General features: G+C 38.5%; 1 protein-coding gene and 1 pseudogene across 2 annotated transcripts in view; one reads left to right on the forward strand and one right to left on the reverse strand.

The window, feature by feature from the left end:
* LOC308277828 (uncharacterized protein) overlaps window positions 1–17,311 on the reverse strand; it is a gene marked incomplete at both ends in the record, with an annotated part of 82,103 nt that extends 64,792 nt beyond the window's left edge. Inside the window, 7 exons of the mRNA XM_080717220.1 lie at window positions 1,088–1,253; window positions 4,702–4,811; window positions 7,542–7,664; window positions 8,628–8,705; window positions 9,538–9,654; window positions 10,503–10,670; window positions 17,225–17,311. Of these exons, the coding sequence (XP_080573346.1) occupies window positions 1,088–1,253; window positions 4,702–4,811; window positions 7,542–7,664; window positions 8,628–8,705; window positions 9,538–9,654; window positions 10,503–10,670; window positions 17,225–17,311 (849 nt within the window). The remainder of the gene's footprint in view (window positions 1–1,087; window positions 1,254–4,701; window positions 4,812–7,541; window positions 7,665–8,627; window positions 8,706–9,537; window positions 9,655–10,502; window positions 10,671–17,224) is intronic.
* On the forward strand, window positions 11,690–11,890 carry LOC308277718 (stress-associated endoplasmic reticulum protein 1-like; annotated as a pseudogene). Its single transcript has one exon. The product of its transcript is annotated as a stress-associated endoplasmic reticulum protein 1-like (transcript).
* Window positions 17,312–18,713: the final 1,402 nt, after the last annotated feature.

Raw genomic sequence — 18,713 nt, forward strand, 5'->3', positions numbered from 1 at the left:
TGGATTTAATCTTAAAACACAAATAGAGGTTTGTTAGGTAGAGAAGATGGAGGATAGGAACCAGGGTATTTAAAATTCTTTAGTGTATGGGGCCTCAGAGGCTGGGATTGGAACCTGCGGAGGGGTGAGGGGCCGTGCCGGGGCCAACAAGGTCAGGATCGAAGCCTGCCATGAGACAAGGCTGGTGCTGGAGCCAGCGAGGCTGGGATCAGAGTCTGCTGGGTGGCCATGCTGATGCCAGGGCCTTCGAGAGTGGCATCGGAACTTGCAATATGGCATACACAGAGAAATATCACAGAAAATAAGAAATCAGATGCTTTCCCTAATATGCAAAAACTAGGAAGAAATGGGGAATAGGAGGAAATCTAGTTGAAGAAAGAGCCCTGTGGAGGAGCAATTAAGGTGAACAATCAGTGGGGATGGGATGGGGGGATATGGAATCTCTTTAAAATACATGATGTAGCTGGGCGTGGTGGCTTGTAGTCCCTGCGCTTGGGAGGCGGAAACAGGAGGATCGCGCAGGTTCAAAGCCAGCCATGCTGGCTTAAGAGACCCTGTTTCCAAATAAAAATATAAAAATAGGTCTGGGAGTGTAGCCCAGAGGTAGAAGGGCTTCCAGGAAGCCCAGTACCACCACCAATAATAATAATAATAATAATAATAATAATAATAATAATAATAATAAATATATCAAAGTTAACTACTAAATCAAGCATGGGATTGAGGGAGGGGGATGGGGATTGGATAAAGGCTAATTGGATGATGTGTGCTTGGATATCCTCATAAGTCTTGTATTTCATTGTGATGTTTGACTACAATGCACCAATAAAAATATATAAAAATAAATAAATAAAAAAATCTTTAGCATATAGAAGGAGTTGTAAAACTGACTACAGTAATGCAAAGTCAGTAAATCATACGTCTCCAGGTTCAGTGCTTTTCCTTTCCACCTTTTGAGCTGCTTGCTGTAGCACACAAGGGAGAGATACATGGGAAGAAATGTGACATAGTTCATGACCCAGGTAATTTGATTATTTCAGTACAACCCCCCATGCCTCATTCTGAATAGACACTGTGGAGCCTTTACCTGGAAGTTCTCTTTGATTCTCTTCTCATTGAAGCTCTTGGCCAGGACCACAACCCCACGCTGTAGCTGGAAGCGCAGGGCAACCTGGCCTGCAGTACGGCCGTGTTTCTTGGCAATGGCTTTCAAGACTGGGTCCTCCAAGAGATATGGACTATTTGGGTCTACCCTGAAGAAGATGTATATATACACAGATATTAAGGGTTTAGGATGAAAAATCTAGAGTATATTGTTTGTCCTTCCCCCGCCAAACTCCCCAAACTATTGAAAGGAGTAAGTATAATATAGTATGGTTAAAAAGAATCAAGGATATTCATAAAGATTCATTTGTGATTGCAGCAACTAGAAACAACGAAATTCCTCATAAATAGAGTTATAGAAAAACAACTTGTGGTCTATGTGTTCACACAACAGAATATTCAATAATACAGTTGTTCCCTCTATCCTCGGGGGAGATTTTCCAAAACCTCAAGAGGATGCCTGAAACCACAGATAGCACCGAGACTCCTAGGTACCATGCATCTTCTTACTCATACATAGAGAAATCTAATGACATTTCCTTCTTAACCAAACACTTTGGGTTACACACTACGCCCATAACTTTTAAGTCTGAAGTAGAACTAAAGCAGCTTGAATTTCTTTTTCCTTCTTCAAAACATAATGGGCAGAATATTCATTCTTACCATAGACCTTATCAACCTTAACCTACAATTTTTTTTTTAATTTTGCACTAAATTTAGACTTTTCACATTTCACTTAAACTTACTTTACAATTTCTCTTTGGCAAATCCAAGTCACCAGCACCACTACACTTACACTTTTGAGCCATTATTGAGTAAAGTAAGGGTTGTTTGAAATTCTTCAATTGACTGTGACAGTCAATCAGATATCCCAGACAACTAGTAAGTAACTAAAGGTGAGTAGCTCTTCATTGTAGATACATGGGACAAAGGGATGATTTGCATTGGGGTAAAACCAAGCAGGATGGCATGGGATTTCATCATACTACTCGGGTTAAGGAACAATTAAAAACTTGTGAATTATTTGCTTCTGAAAATTTTCTTTTGATATTTTCAGGCCACAGTTGACCATGGCAACAGAAACCATAGAAAGAAAAATCACTGAAGAGGGAGGATCACTATGGAATGGAATAGACCACAGATGCTTGTTACAACCTGGATGGATCTCACAGATGTGCCGAGCGAAATAAGCCGGACATAAAAGAATATATATGACTTCTCTTCTTCTTTTCTTTTCTTTTCTTTTTTTTTTTTGTGTTACTTGGATTGACCCCAGAAGCATTCTATCTCTGGGATACAACTTCAGCTCTCTTTTGTCTTTTATTGTAAAACAAAGTTTCACTAGTTGCTGAGATCCTTGCTAAGTTGCTGAGGAGGACTTGATTCCTCCACCTCAGCCTTCCACATACTGGGATTACAAACATGTACCACTATGTCTAGCTACATGACTTCTTTTATATGAAACAGTAGAGCGGGTCAAACTACATTAAGAATTACCCCCAAAAAAAAATTTCAGAAAAGTATTTGCCTAAAGGTCAGTAGAAATTGTCTTAGAAGTAATAAGATGAATTTCCTGGTAGATAGAAACTTTCTTTATTGTCATTAATAATTTCTTTAAAAATCTGTTTTCTACATTTAAACATCACATTAGAAAAAAAGTATAGGATAAAATAAAATATCTCTTAGAGTCATCAAAATATATAATCTATTTTTTATTTTTATTTGTGTGTGTGTGTGTTACTTAGAATTGAACCTTGTGGGTGTGTGTTACCTGGAGTTCTACCTTTGAGCTACACCTCCAGACCTTTTTATTTTTAACTTTGAAATACAGTCTTGTTAAATTACCATATTGGCCTCAAGTCTACTATCCTCCTGTCTCAGCCTCTAGAGAACTGAGATTACAGGCCTGTACTACCATGCCCAGCTGAAGCAAATCCTATTTCTTTCACATTTTGTTTTGATTTGTTTTTAGTTACTAAGGTGGCAATGCACCTAGAAGTGACTTTAGCTACCTATGCCCCTTGAAGAATCGAATGGCGTGTTGGGCCCTGCATACAAATGTCACCACTTGAAATGAAAGGAATTTTAGTCAAATGAGAAGAGGGAACTGCAGAACAGTGGAAGGGAATTGGAGGAGGCCTTGAAGGGGAAATTGAGGATTAAAGAAGGGCATGGTTCAAATAGGGTTCAGTCTACACAAGAAGTTTTCTCTACCAATCACTAACATGGGGAGGGGGATGAAGATGGGGTGGGTATACCGAAGAAAATATACACCAGCCCATGTGTGCATGCATGTTTGCATCACTTTGAATCTCATTATGATGTCTGATTACTCTACATCAATAAAAGAATAAAAGAAAAAGAAATGAAAGTCAGACAGGCTTTTTCATGAATATATTCTCTACTTGCTTTCTGCATAAGAGGGTCCCAAAACTAATGAAAGAAAATCATTCTCAGTAACTCATTTATAAACGCAATACTGCATATTATTTTTCTGCTTTGTAAATGATATAGGTAAATAAGACAGTTTTAATAACACAAGAAGGATATAGTACATTCATTTGTTAAAATTGTGTGACTGGGATATATGCATTATAAATGTATGAGCTAGAGTCGGGCGTGGTGGCGCACGCTTGTAATCCCAGCATTTGGGACGCTGAGACCAGAGGATTGCGGTTTGCAGACAGCCTCAGCTACGTAGGCCCTCTGCAACTCAGTGAGACCCAGTTTCAAAATAAAGAATAAAAAATAGGGCAGGGGGTGTAGCTCGGAGGTCGAATGCCCCTGGGTTCCATCCCCAGATCCACAAAAAATAAATAAATAAATAAAATAAAATAAAAATAAATAAATGTATGAGTTACCTTAAAATACATGCTTTATAAATAAACATAAGTTATGTAAAATTATGTCTAGTGTGATATTGAGAATATGTAGACATAGATAAATTAAGAATGAAAAACACTGGTGACATTGAAGCTCAGAGATGCAACAAGAGAATTCATTACACTACCGTGTTGACATCTTTAGTTTTAAAGTGTATCTAATGTTGCTGGGCGTGGTGGCACACGCTTGTAATCCCCACGCTTGGGAGCAGAGACAGGAGGATCCCACAGGTTCGAGGCCAGCCGTGCTGGTTTAAGAGACCCTGTTTTCAAATAAAAAAGTATAAAAAATAGGTCTGGGAGTGTAACCCGGAGGGGTAGAAGGGCTTCCAGGAACCCCAGTACCACACACACACACACACACACAAATAAATAAATAAATAAATAAAATAAATAAATAAAGTATTTCTAATGTTAAAAGTTAAGCTCTTGGACGGGAGTGGTGGCGCACGCTTGTAATCCCAGCGCTTGAGAGGCTGAGACAGGATTGTACACGTTCAAAGCTAACCTCAGCTATTTAGTGAAGCTCTCAGCAATTTAGTAAGACTCTGTTTCCAAATATAATATAAAATAGGTCTGGGAGTATAGCCCAGAGGTAGAAAGCCTCTGGGTTCCACCCCCAGTAGTACTCCCCCCAAAAAAGTTAAGCTCTTAAAAAGTATTTAATCAGCAACAGAGTTGTGGACACAGGTAAGCCCTTTGATATTCTCATTACCCCTTGGGGTGTCTGAGGGATCCCAGCGCACTGTAAGCAACTAGAACAATGTCCTTGGACTTGCAGTACTCCAAGAGCGTGCTCTGGTTGAGATAAGGATGACATTCCACCTGTAATTTTCCAAGAATAAAAGCTATTAGAATACATGAGCTGAAAAAAAAATCCACGCATATTTTCAAAGTGTTTTGAGAAAATGTCTAATATCACATTCATGTATTTACTGAAATTTTTGCAGATAGATGATTTTTCCCATGTATCTTCTGCAGTACCTTCAAATTCCATCAATGTTAGGCTGATGAAATAATTTTACTGTTTTATTTATGGTTTTGTACAGTTAAAATATCTTGTTCCCAAATGGTAGTCTCAAAATGTATATTGTCTACTGCAAGAAACCAAAATGTATTACAGAAATGATTGATTCCAGTTCTGTAAACTGAGTCTTCATCAGCTCATGCTTTAGAAAGAAAATGTAAGAAAGGCATGCCCAAGCGGAACTTGGTGGCATATACCTGTAATCCCAGTACTTGTGAGGCAGAGAAAGGAGTGTTGTAGGTTCGAGGCATACCTTAGTAACTTATCAAGACCCTCATCAATTTAGTGGAATCTGTTTCTAATAAAATAAATACAACAGGGTTGGTAGTGTGACTTGGAGGTAGAAAACAACTGGGTTTAATCCCCAGTCCCCAAAAGAAAATAAAAAGAGCATGATGATGGGTGCATTGAAAGGAAATCATTATATTGCTACTCTATGTTTTTGCAGTTTGAAATCTTGCAACAATAAAAAAATCTTAAAAAGTTATAGAATTTTAAACAGCATATATAGCACCATTGATCATTATTATTCTATGACCAACCTTGAATTTGTTCCATTATTTCTCTTTTCCCCTATTTTCTTTCTTTAAAAAAAAATAGTTTATTAATTAATTAATTTATTTATTTTTGCGGTACTGAGGATGGAACCCAGGGGCACTGAACCTCCGAGCTACACCTCCAACCCTACTTTTTATTCTTTATTTTGAAACAGGGTCTCACAAAAGTTTCGGAGGGCCTCACTAAGTAGCTGAGACTGTCCGTGAACCATGATCTTCTGGTCTCAGCCTCCCAAATGCTGAGATTATGAGCGTGCGCCACCACGCCCCGCTTATTTATTTATTCATTTATTGTACTGAGGAATGAACCCAGAGGCCTTATTTCTGAAAGCCACATGCCCAGCTTTTTATTTTTATTATAAAAAAAAAAAGGCCTGGCAAAGTTGCTGCGGCTGACCTTAAACCTGCAATCTTCCTATCTCAGCCTCACAAGTACTAGGATTATAGGCAAATATTCCAATATCTGGCTTTAATATTTAATTCTTGTGTGTATCTGTTCATTCTCCCCTGCCTTCCACTGTTGGCCAGTGTTCTCAGCACTCTATTAGCGCCCCTGCCAAAGTCCTGTAAATTCATTCAGTCCTTCAATTCAGCAACTTTATCCCTTCCTTGTAAGTTGCAATCTTTCACAGCATTCGCCCTGTTCTGGCTTAGTTATTTTCTGCCCTCTTTCTTTGGCTTTGCAGATACCACACTTATTTCATTTTTCCCTCTACCCATCTGGCAATCTGGCAACTCCAGCTATTTTGTCTTTTTTTTTTTTTTTTTTGCGGGCCTATGGATGGAACCCAGGGACATTTGACCTCTGAGCTCCACCCCCTGCCCTATTTTTTATTCTTTATTTTGAAACCGGGTCTCACTGAGTTGCGGAGGGCCTCACTAAGTAGCTGAGGCTGTCCGCGAACCGTGATCCTCCAGGTCTTAGCCTCCCGAATGCTGGGATGACAAGCGTGCGCCACCACGCCCGGCTTATTTTGTCTTCTTGTTGAACCTCTGACTCAGCCTTTCAAGTTGACTGTGATGCCATTTACTTCTCTATTTTTCTTTCTTGTTAGTTTTTTATCTTAATGGGGTACAAGGTGGTAGAGGCACACAAGCACACGTCACTTATTTAGCCTTTCCCCACTTCCTCCCTCCTTCTGATGTTTGGCTTACTAATTGACTTTAATACATTTATGAATATATGTCATATACATTTGGGAATTTACATCTTTCCTCTCCCATATTCCTTGATTAGGTTGCTTTGTTTGCTCATCAATAATTTTTCCTTCTTTTTTTTTGGCGGTACTGGGGTTGAAATCCAGGGACATTCTACCTTTGAGCTACACCCCCAGCCTTATTTTTTATTCTTTATTTTGAAACAGGTTCTCACTGAGTTGCAAAGGGTCTCACTAGGTAGTAGCTGAGGCTGTCCTCGAACCATGATCCTCCTGTCTCAGCCTCCCAAATCCTGGGATTACAAGCCACCACACTCAGCTTCTCCATCTTAATCTAGAGTTCCTCCTATGACTCACAAAGTTGTGGAGACTTTCACTAAATTGCTGAGGCTGGCCGTGAACCTTGCTGTTTCAGCCTTCTAGTCTTGGGATTTTATGTGTGATACACCACATTAGGCAAGCCTTTTAATTCTCCAACTCCCCTAGGAGAGCTCCTTTGTTTCTGTGAGATCAGTGGCCATCTGGATATGAAGCAACAAAAGAAATCAGTGTCTCCAGCTCTGACCACCACTTGAGCTTTAGACTGATGTTACCATTTTTAACTCAACATTTCCACCTGAATGCATCATAGAAACTTCAAATCCACCTTCGAATGATAAGGAAATCATGCTGTCCACCCAACCTGATCTTTTCCTGGTATTTTCTATTTTAGTATAAGAAACTAGCATTTACATAATCAATATCAAGCCAGAAACATGAGAACTATTAGTTAAGGGAGAAGGTTTAGGAGAGCCTCCGTGGGCTAAGGGCTCACCTGGTTGCAGGTGGGCTTGTACTTGAGCCCTGGCTTCTCCAGGATCAGTTCCAGCAGCTTGTGGTTGAAATTGGACACCCCTATGGATTTGGTTAAACCTGCATCTTTGCACTTCTCCATGGCCTGGAGAGGAAGAAAATGTCTGATAAACCCTTAGTGTAGTTTTTCCTGTTCATTTGATATTGGACTTTCCAGAACCAGAAAATCTATTTTAACTTAGGTAACAATTTAACTGAATCAAACTGATTTATCTCTCAAATCTCTTATTCCCTAATGTACTTTATTGCCGTTCACACATATGTATCTGTTTAATTTTATTACAGGCACATTCAGGTCGATGGATATACATTGAGATGATCATTTTAGATTTTTTTAATATTTATTTTTGTATAAAAATAACAATAAAATTAAATTACATTCTATAAAATAAAATTTATTTTTGTAGTACTGGATATTGAACCCAGAGCCTTGAACAGTCTAGACAAGAACTCTACTTCTGAGCTACATTCCCAGCCCCTCAAGATGTTTTTAAGTCTCTCCTTACCTTCTTCAACACCCTTCACTGTCGTGGTACCTATTTTGCTGCTTGGCAGGGTAGAGTTTTTAAACACATACTGCTATAGTCAAGGGCAAAGGGCAGCACATAGATTTTCTGCTAGTAGAGGGTTTGTTGCTACCTCTTTCCTAGAATGGTGATTAAATGTATACGTGAGACACATATGGCCAGGCTTCGCCCTGCTTGCCAGTCACATCTGCTGAGTCAGATGGCAACTTTTCCCTTTCTCTAAGAGTGTGTTTGTCTGTCCTAGGACATTGTACTAATTCCCCCTGAGGTTGTTTCTGCTGATTCCCTTCATAAGGCTTACATCCAAGACCAGATGTGTGGGGCAAAGAACACTGAGACAAAATATTAGACCTCCCTCAGCTCAAATTCTTCATTTTATAGTGAGGACACAGAAATATAGAGAAGTCTCAAGAAATGTCTAAGATCATACACCTGAGGGAGCAGAGCCTCATTTCTACTGACTTTCCATCCAGTGATTTCTATCTCGCTTCAGTGTCTCATAGTGTCTATCATTGACATACCTCCCACGTTTCACGGATGTCAACTACCTCTAAGATCAATTTCCCATCGGCATCCTTTGGAAAAAATTCCTCCCCGGGCTGGAATACAGAGAGAAGAAAAGATAAAAAAAAAAAGGTTTTCTTTAATAATCATTTTCTCAAAGTGGCTAAGTAGCCTTGTGAGACTTTTAAAAAACCAATTACTCACTGAAATGTGGGTATGTGAGGGTGTATGTGTGTGTATAAAGGAAAACTCGGAGGAGATAAAAAAATTAGAATAATCTGAGAGATGATAGTAAAATATCTTTCCATCCAATTATTTCTACTTTTCTACCCCCACCAACTTTACTAAGAATGAGTTATCCTACAGTTAGGATGTATTTCATTTCTCAGGTTTAGACTGGTTTGGAAAATAGAACTTAGCATAACTCTTAATCAATGTGTTTTAGCTCCAGTTTATAATAACCCAAATCTGAGACAGTGCATTTAGTAGATGTGCTTAGCAAACACCGTAGTGAGGGACCCAGTTGTTTTATAATATGGGATTTAGGGTGAGAAAGACATATGTGGAATACACTACCACAAGGACTGTCTGTAATCTGTAGCAAGTCAACATTCCGGAGGTCTCCACTAGCTGATGCTCTAAAGATAGGAACACAATCACTTAGACATAGAGGACAATGCCCTCAATCTCTGAGGCAGAACCTCTGAGACTATTGGACTTTAATGCCCCTGAGGATGGAGGATGAGGATTAAGAAGCCTTGATGGTGTAGGGACTCAGTTGTCAGGGAGAGTGATAATCATTTAGCCATTCCATCCACTTCACTTGAATATAACTCTCCCTACAAGAACCGAAGAAATTTCACTTGGAAGGAGATAACATGGGGGATATAACAATCTTAGGCATAACAAGAAAAATCCAAATCTGACCTTCATAGCAACTGGTAGATGAATGAGGAAGAGATCTACATAGTCCAGTCCAACTTTCTTCAGTGATCTCTCCAGAACTGGCCGAACCAATTCTGGTCGAAGACAAGTAGCCCAAAGCTGCAGTGGCCAAAAGAAATAAAAAGTGGCCAATGATTCAAACACGGGGAGTCAAAAATCAAATATTACAATCAAAAGATTGAGAAATGTGCAAGTATCCACCACTTGGGTCTAAGACTAAGAAAAGCTGGTAACAAATGCATGTTCTTGTGTAAATCAAATTCTTTATGAGGTACTGAGAATTAAGGGAACGCCTGTAAAATGGGACAAGACACACAACTGAAATGTTTGAAGGATTAATAAAAGGCCATTCTCTGAATAGAGCCAAGAAATGTCAGGTGTGTGGGAATGGAGTCTCCTCAACTGTATAATAACTTTCTAAAAACAATTCTGCTGGGAGATCTGCATTCTGAATATTAAATAGGTAGGCTTCTTCCTTATAGACCTCAGCTTTCTTTACACTGGAAGGTTAGTTTTTCACCTATCTTACATGCTTAAGTAAAGTCAATATTTATTTGAAAAATGAATTTTATAGTCTTGTTCTTTTTTTTCTAGTTTCTCAACCTCACTTAATAAGTCCCAAGATAATCTACTAAAGAACTAAACAAGTGGATGCATACTGGCTTAATTAATCTGCACATACACCAGCTTAAGAGCATTAAATATTATTATTTTCACTTTATATATGAGTATATATGTGATTTTTAGAGACATTGAAGAACTGGTTCCACCTTTAGAACATTTCAAAGCAAGAATTTTATGTTTTTTATGTTTCCATGAGGTGGATTCATAATATTAGGAAGTAATTATTCAAACTGAGAACAAATCTTTTTTTAAAAAAATAACATATCAAAAAATAACATATCTGAACTGACGGCCTTTAATAACTTCGCACACAGAACCTTTACCTTCGTAGTGAAGAATAAATCTTCTCTTTTTACAGTACCATCAGCAATCTTCTCCCTAAAGGCCTTTCCGATCTCTTCCTCATTTTCATATAAGTCTGCTGAATCTATGTGCCGGTAACCTACATCAATGGCCACTCTGGTAGCTTCCTTAGCCTTGCTCTTGGGAACCTATGAAACAGATATAAGAATTAGTGATCTTTGAGACTCAGAAAAAAAATCTTTCTCAAAGCTCTTTCCTTCCTTCTTTCTTTCTTTCTTTCTTTCTTTCTTTCTTTCTTTCTTTCTTTCCTTTTTTCTTTCTTTCTTTCCCTTTCTTTCTTTCTTTCTTTCTTTCTTTCTCTTTCTTTCTTTCTTTCTTTCTTTCTTTCTTTCTTTCTTTCTTTCTTTCTTTCTTTCTTTCTTTCTTTCTTTCTTTCTTTGTACTAGGGATTGAGCCCATGGGTATTCTACCTCTAATCTATAACTCCTGTCTCCTCTCTCTCCCTTTCTCTCTCTCTCTCTCTCTCTCTCTCTCTCTCTCTCTCTCTCTCTCTTCTCTCTCTCTCTCTCTCTCTCTCTCTCTCTCTCTCTCTCTCTCTCTCTATTTTGAAATAGGGTCTTGCTAGATTACTGAGGCTGGCCTTGAACCTATGATCATCCTATATCCCACCCAAAGTACTGAGGTTACAGGCATGTGTTATCACGCCTGGATTCTTCAAAGCATTTTCAACAGGTGTTTCTGCCTGTGCCCCTCACTTCTCTTGTTTCATGGCATAAATCTGGGTAAGACTTATAGTATGGGAACAAAGATTAAGTCCCAATACACGTTCCAATCTGAAGTAAATTAATGGAAGTTGGCTTTACCATGGAATATGCAAAGATAGAGAAAGGCAAGTCTCATTAAATAAGAAGCAATGAGGGGAAAAAATAACTGAAAGGAAATCTTTGAATACTGGAAGAAAACTTCTAAGGCATTCAATTAGAAAATTAGTATAGGTAGGCAGCTGAACCTGAAGTAGTTTGAGGTGGCAGGCTGCACCATCCGGTTTTTGTGTTTCTTCCCCGCTGCCTGCAGTGGTTAGAGCAGCAGCGCAAGAAGGTCCAGTGGTCGGCTGGCTCCTGTCCTCCTGTGGTCCACCAACGCCAGGCCACAGAGCCTCCAAAAGGGCCAGTTGGAGGGGCAGTCGGGCAGGGGAGATGCCGCGAAAATGGTTGCCAAGCAACGGATCCCAATGGCCAAAGAGATGTACAGCAAGTACATCACTCAACGTGGCAACATCGCCAAGACCTCCAGAAATGTCCCCAAAGAGAAGGCGACGGTAGGACCCTGGTGATTGGTTCTCTTCATTTTTGTTCCTTGCGGTTCTGCAAGTTTTCAGATTATTCAGAGTATCAGGATGGGCAGGTGAAGTGGCTGACCTTCAGATGTATGCATTCTCCTGTGAATTTTAACTCATTACTGATGTTTGAGACCCCAGTTAAAAACAATTTAGTAAAGTGTCCTGCCTCAGAACGATTTCCATGCCAGCCTTCATGTATCATTCCAAGGTTTCTTCACGAGTCATTCCAGGTTTTCTAGTTCATGCCACAGGGCCTTACAAAAGCTCCACATGAATGAAGCAATAAAAATTTAATTGTCAAGCTGTAGTAGTAGACCGTACTTATTCAGACAGTAAATAATAAGTTTTTTTTTAATGCGGTTATCGAAGCAGTATGCAGCATGGATAATTAGATTAAATTTGTAGATAGGGTCTAGATTTTGTTAACCCTAACATGTAAATGTAATTAGCTTAACTTAAAATTTAGAATCCAGGGCTTTTTTAAAATATATATATAGGTAGGCACTTTATTACTCTCTCTTGAATTGAAAGCACACTCCCTTTTAGGGTCATGTAACTATCCTATAATAAGGTGCTTATAAAATTGTACAACTATATAGTTAGCCTAGTTTTACCGTGACCATTAGCACCTAAAAATATTTTAAAGCTTAATATAAGCAGAGATGCTTATCTATAAGCCACATCTCTTTTAATATTATTTCTATGACACTACCTTGGATTATTCACGAGTGAATATAGGAACTTAAGATCCAACTAAAAGAAAAAACTTGGTTGAGCCTTTTGTAATTTAATCAGTCACTGAGTTTTCAGTAAAAGGTACCATGTTAAAGTCAGGGAAGGTTTGTTTATATCATATTGATTTCACTAGAATTATTTTAATATATATGTTAAAATATATGTATTTTAATATATCAAAGGGGTTTACCATGCTATACAAAATTTTGGGGGAAAATACTATGAGAAGTGGATGCCTCATCAGGACATATTGTTGAGTCCAGTGTGCTATAAGACATCTGAGCATGTTCATAGCACTTTTAATACCAAAAAAGGCTCATCAACTAAAAAGTTACATTTAGTTTAAAAGTGTTCTTTTTTTCTAGATTTATGCTTAAAATGCCCTTAGAGTGGTACTAGATATATCAAACTACAGGGGCATTTGGAATTAAAAGATATACTAAGAGGGGATCAGTCTTCGTTCTTCCCTTGTATGATTTTACAGGTTATGATTGATCAGGTTCTCTTTTTACTAATATTGAAGGTGAAGATGATGGGCAGGTTTGGGGTTTTCTAGTACATTTGAAATCTGCAAGTGTTGGCTTTTGATATACTTAGCCACAACTTGGTGCGAAAGCCTGAACAATATCTGTATTAATGAATTGGGGAAAGGCTGCTTATGTTTTGCTTTGTTAATTGCCTCAGAATAGCTCTTTTTAAAATAAGTGGTTTGAAGGGCCAGCAAGGCCGGGATCGGAACCTGCCATGAGGCAAGGCCGGTGCTGGGGCCTCCGAGGCCGGGATCAGAGCCTGCTGTGAGGCAGGACCATTGTTGGGGCCTCGGAGGCCGGGATCGGAGTCTGCCGAGGGGTGAGGCTGGTGCTGGGGCCATTGAAGCTGGGACTGGAGTCTGCAGTGAGGCAAGGCCGATGCCAGGGCCTCAGAGGCCAGGATTGAAGCCTGTACAGGGGGGAGGCCGGTGCTGGGGCCAAGGAGGCTGGGATAGTCACTTATTCTTCAAGATTTCTCTTGGGTTCAACTTACGTTTTCACTTTGACTACCAGTTTTCTGTCCTATCATTTGCCTGGACTTGGTGCTAACCTTTCTACTTTCTCCGTGGCTATTCCACTTGCATTCTCAGGGGAAATAACAGAAAATGGAAAGTATTTTTTATATTTCTTTGTCCCATTTTAAAGTGGCCCATATCAAAAGCCTTTAGAGAATGAAGGCATTATAATGACAGTATCACAAACTATTTTTAAACATCATTACAAATTTTAAGGAGCTTTTTCGGTGGTACTGGGGATTGAACCCAGTGGCATTCTATCTTCAAGCTACATCCCAAGCACTATTTTTATTATTTTATTTTGTAATAAGTTCTCACTAAATTGCAGAAGTTCTCACTATGCAGTTGAGATTGTCTGAGAACTGAGATCCTCCTGTCTCAGAATCCCAGATGCTAGTATTACAAGTGTGTACCACCATGCTCGGCTTAAAGAGCTTTTAAATAAATACTCATTTTTTTCTCTAGGAAAATGCTATTTTTCTTTTCCTGAAGCCCACGCTCTGTATCAGGCAACTTGTCGTCCTTCTGTCCTACTTCATTTAGGACAATATCCTCATTCTCACTGGAATATCTTTGTCTGACAGCAAACTCCGATTAATTTAGCTCAGTTTACTTCATCCTTGAAACTTTCTGGCTCATATGCAATCAGTCTCCCTTTTCTGAACCTCTCTATTTCACCTGAGATTTAATGACATAACATTGAGCACTGATGTACAGCTGTGCGCCTGTGTATCATACTGAAGTAAGTCGGGAGCAATAGAAATCTGTAAAAGGAGATGATAGAAAACAGGGAAGAAAAGGGAGGCTATAAATTTGAATCTAAAAACTCTATGATCATACATACATTCACCCAAAGAACTTATTTTCCTCCAGGCCCAAATGCCTAAAAGGTCCAGTAAATAAAAGGTCTGGCACCTCTTAGAGTGCCGTGCATCCAGTTAATTGGTGCACATATATACTGTTAACCTACAGAATGTATCTTAGAGTGATAAGAGATTGGTACAACCCAAATGCCATTCATCAACCAGATAATACAAGCATAAAGATTCTGAGAAGAAGAAGACCATATGCAGGAAAATGGAAATAAATTTCACTTTCTCACTCTGCACAAAAGTCAATTCAAGATGGATCAAAGACTTGGAAATTAGACCAGAGACCTTGAGGCACCTTGAAGAGGGCAGAGGTCCAACACTGCAACACGTAGGCACAGATAAAATCTTTCTCAACAAGACCCTAAAGGCACAACAAACTAAAAAGCGAATCAATACGTGGGATTGCATGAAACAGAAGAGCTTCTGTTCAGCAAAGGAAACTGTCAAGAACCTCATTTGAGAGCCAACACAATGGGAGAAGATTTTTGCCACCTACACCTCCGATAGAGGACTAATATCTAGAATACACAGAGAACTCAAGAAACTCAACACTAAAAAAACTAATAATCCGGTCAAAAAAATGGGCATGAAAACTAAATAGACACTTCACGAAAGAAGAAATTCAAATGGCCAATAAATGCATGAAAAAAATGCTCATTTTCTATTATTTTCCCTGAGAACTCAAGGGGAATAGCCAAGGAGAAAGTAGAAAGGTTAGTACCAAGTCCAGGCAAACGGTATGACAAAAAACTGATGGTCGAAGTGAGAATGTAAGTTGTACCCAAGTGCAGTGGTATTGTCTGAATTTTAAATGTATGCTTTATACGCAGGGAGCTATATGAAGTTTTCAGCTTCAGAAATTCTATGAGGATTGAGAGAGAAGAACACCGGAGCCAGATTCAGAAAAAGAAAATAAAAAAACACAATGAAAGCAGCTGGATGTAAAAGCAAAAGTCTAGAGGCTAACTGCCCCTCACATAAACAACAGCTTTGCCTGGAAAAAGCACCTTGGCTCAGCTGCTATGACCTTTTGCCTAGGTAAAATCAATAACATTTACATGGCCTGCCTCAAATTAAACACAGTTAATTCTTTAATGCTTACAGCTGAGGTGCTGCATTTCCATGTTGACCCCTTCAACAACAACAACAACAACAACAACAACAACAACAAAACAAATGTGGATTGATAAATGAAGTCACAGTGCAGGCATACTGAATATGCTTCTTTTTCCAGCAAGAACCACAACAAATTATTGATAGGGGAAGAGGAGTCACATTTAGAAAAAGATCTTGGATTATAGTGTTAAGGAGGCTTCTATTGTACCTCATATCTTTGGTATTGTCTAAATTTTAGGTATATGCACATATTACTTTCATTCATGTAAACAGGGGGATTAGGGACATTTTCATTCTGTTCTCTAAGCCACTTTTCTGTGAACAACATTTAAAAAAGTTATTTAGGTATATCTAAGACATATCCTATGCTTAAGCTTACACAATGAGTAAGTAGAATAATTATGACAGTGAAAACAAACTCGGCCAGGCAAGGTTGCACATCCCTATAATCCAAAGAGTTGGGAGGCTTAGACAGCAGGATACCAGGCTAGAAGCCAGCTTCAGCAACTTGGTGAGATCGTATTTCAAATAAAAAATAAAAATGGCAGAGGGTACGCCTCAAAGGTAGAATGTCTCTTGATTCTATCCTCAATAAAAAAAAAATCAAAACCGACCAGCCAAGTAATCAAACAAATAGTCATATCACAGTTATTAATATTTCAAGCACTAGTTATACCAAAACTGAGCATAGTCATCAGTGATCTGTTATTTGGGGACCACTCTTCACAGAATATCTCATTGTAGTGAACTATAATATGGATAATAATGTGTTTGGTGAGAAGTGCACTACCATTCCATCCCCACAACTTTATGCCTCCTAAGTTGTCCTTTCTAAGTTAATGGTTAGAATAATAGTGGTTTCTTATATGACAAATATTTTGCATAGTTGAATTTCTCTGGCAAATACTTCCAGCTCCAACATTCTCATAGCAAAGCTGCTGAAGAGATATGTTAGCTATTTCCTCCTACGCCCATTGCCCACCATAAATTTCTGGTGACCTTGGCGGGGGCAACTGTAATGAATTTAGTGGAGGCATGCAGAAAGACAGCCTGAGATTCAGAATTTAAAACTGTGAAAAATAATCCAAGCATTGTGGCATATGTCTATAATACCAGTCCTTGGAAGGGTTAGACAGGAGGATTGCAAATTTGAGACCAGCAAAGGCAAATTTGAAACTGGATTTCAAAATATTATGTAAACTAGGGCTGGGGGTATAGTTCAGTGATAGAGTACCTCTAGATTCAATCCCCAGTAACACACACACACACACACACACACACACACACACACATCAGAAACAACAACAATAACAATACCTATCTAGAATTGTTAACTACATAAAATAGATGGTAAACACTGATATTTGTTAGATAATATTAATAATGATGATGACGACAGAGATAATCCACCCACAAATTATAAATTTGTAAACCTCTAAAGTCAATAGCTTATTATTCCACTTAGTATAAAAATAAAAACTTCTGTGACCTGGAGAGAGACAAGTTAGACAGCAAAAGGGAAGCCCAGGAGAACTTAAAAGCTACCTATGGTCCACCAGGTATGGATTTCAATCTGCAGACATCAATTTCAGGACAGGTGACAGACCATCCTTCAGCCCCTTGGGGTCTACTTACATGATCAAGATCATAAGTGCCAAGTCCAAGTACTGGCATGAAGTGTCCATCATTCAGTTTCACAGAGCATGTATATTTGAGATCCATCACTTTCCACAGCCCACTTACGTTGCCTCTACCTTTCTGTCCTCCTGATTAGAGCTGGGAAGCAGGCCAGGCACCAGCCTTCTAATTTTTATCAACCACCTGGTGGGTGGGGCCTAGCAATGATAATTCCAAATAAAATGGTAATCAATCCTTGGTTTATCTGATTCCTTAATGTTAGCACAGCACAGTTTACAAAAAAAGTGTTATACAAGCTACAGGTGTTTGAATTTTCTCTTTATCTTGCTCCTGAGTTAAAAAAACATTAACCATGACAGCTTATTCTTGATAATTACATCAGACTTACTTTAGAGGAGGCCAAGTTATCATCAAGCTATTCATTTCTAGGCACCAATTCTGCTAGAGAGATTTGATTAAATTTTCTACTTTCTATTTTATTATAAATCCTATAAAAACCTTATTACAAATTTTTTAATATGTATGCCATTAGGATTGAACTCAGAGCCTTGAATATGCTAAATAAGCACTTTATCACTGAGAGAGAGAGAGAGAGAGAGAGAGAGAGAGAGAGAGAGAGAGAGAGAGAGAGAGTGTGTGTGTGTGTGTGTGTGTGTGTGTGTGTGTGTCTGGTACTGGGGACTGAACCCAGGGGCAGTCTATTTCCAAATTGTATAGCAATCCAGAGGATTATCAAAAATTACTTTAAAAACTATACTACAGCAAAATGGAAAATTTGGAGGAAATTGACAACTTTCTAGATAAATACAACTTGCCTAAACTGAATCAAGAAGATATAGACAATTTAAACCAACCAATAGCAATCAAATAGGTTGCAACAGCAGAAAAGTAAAAAAAAAAATTAAGTAATTATAACAGATGATTCGAATCAATTTTTTGCTGGAAAAAATGACTCTTTTTTGGATGCTTGATACTAGTAAGTAACTGAAATTATTCATACTGAAGTAACTGAAGATATTCATATTGAAGTAACTGAAGATATTCATACTGAAGTAACTGAAGATATTTATCTTTGCCTTCATTAGGTATTTGTCCTCTTTGCCTTAAACCTTTGGTCAGACTGTAATTAGCTTTTACCCATAAACATGTTAATGATTAAACAATGCTTATCTAAAAACTGTTTGTATAAGATTCACTATTTGCTAGATTAACCAATCTTCTTTCATGCTCCTGCAAGATGGAAGGAATCAAAAGAAACTAAGGTACTGATGACACTTTCAGGAACATTCAGTTCCCAGGTATTGTAACACCCTATTCTGGAATAGTTTCTAAAAGTCTTTAGAAATTGCCCTCCCTCTTCCAGGAATAGTAGAGCTTTACATATTGCCTCTGATAAGACTTTTTCTGAAAGCAAGAACAGCCTTTTTGTTTTTGAAAAAGGGTCTCACTGAGTAGCAAAGGGCCTCACTATATAGCTGAGGCTATC

This window comes from Muscardinus avellanarius, assembly GCF_963383645.1.
Source record: "Muscardinus avellanarius genome assembly, chromosome: 20".
In the NCBI taxonomy this organism is placed as follows: domain Eukaryota; kingdom Metazoa; phylum Chordata; class Mammalia; order Rodentia; family Gliridae; genus Muscardinus; species Muscardinus avellanarius.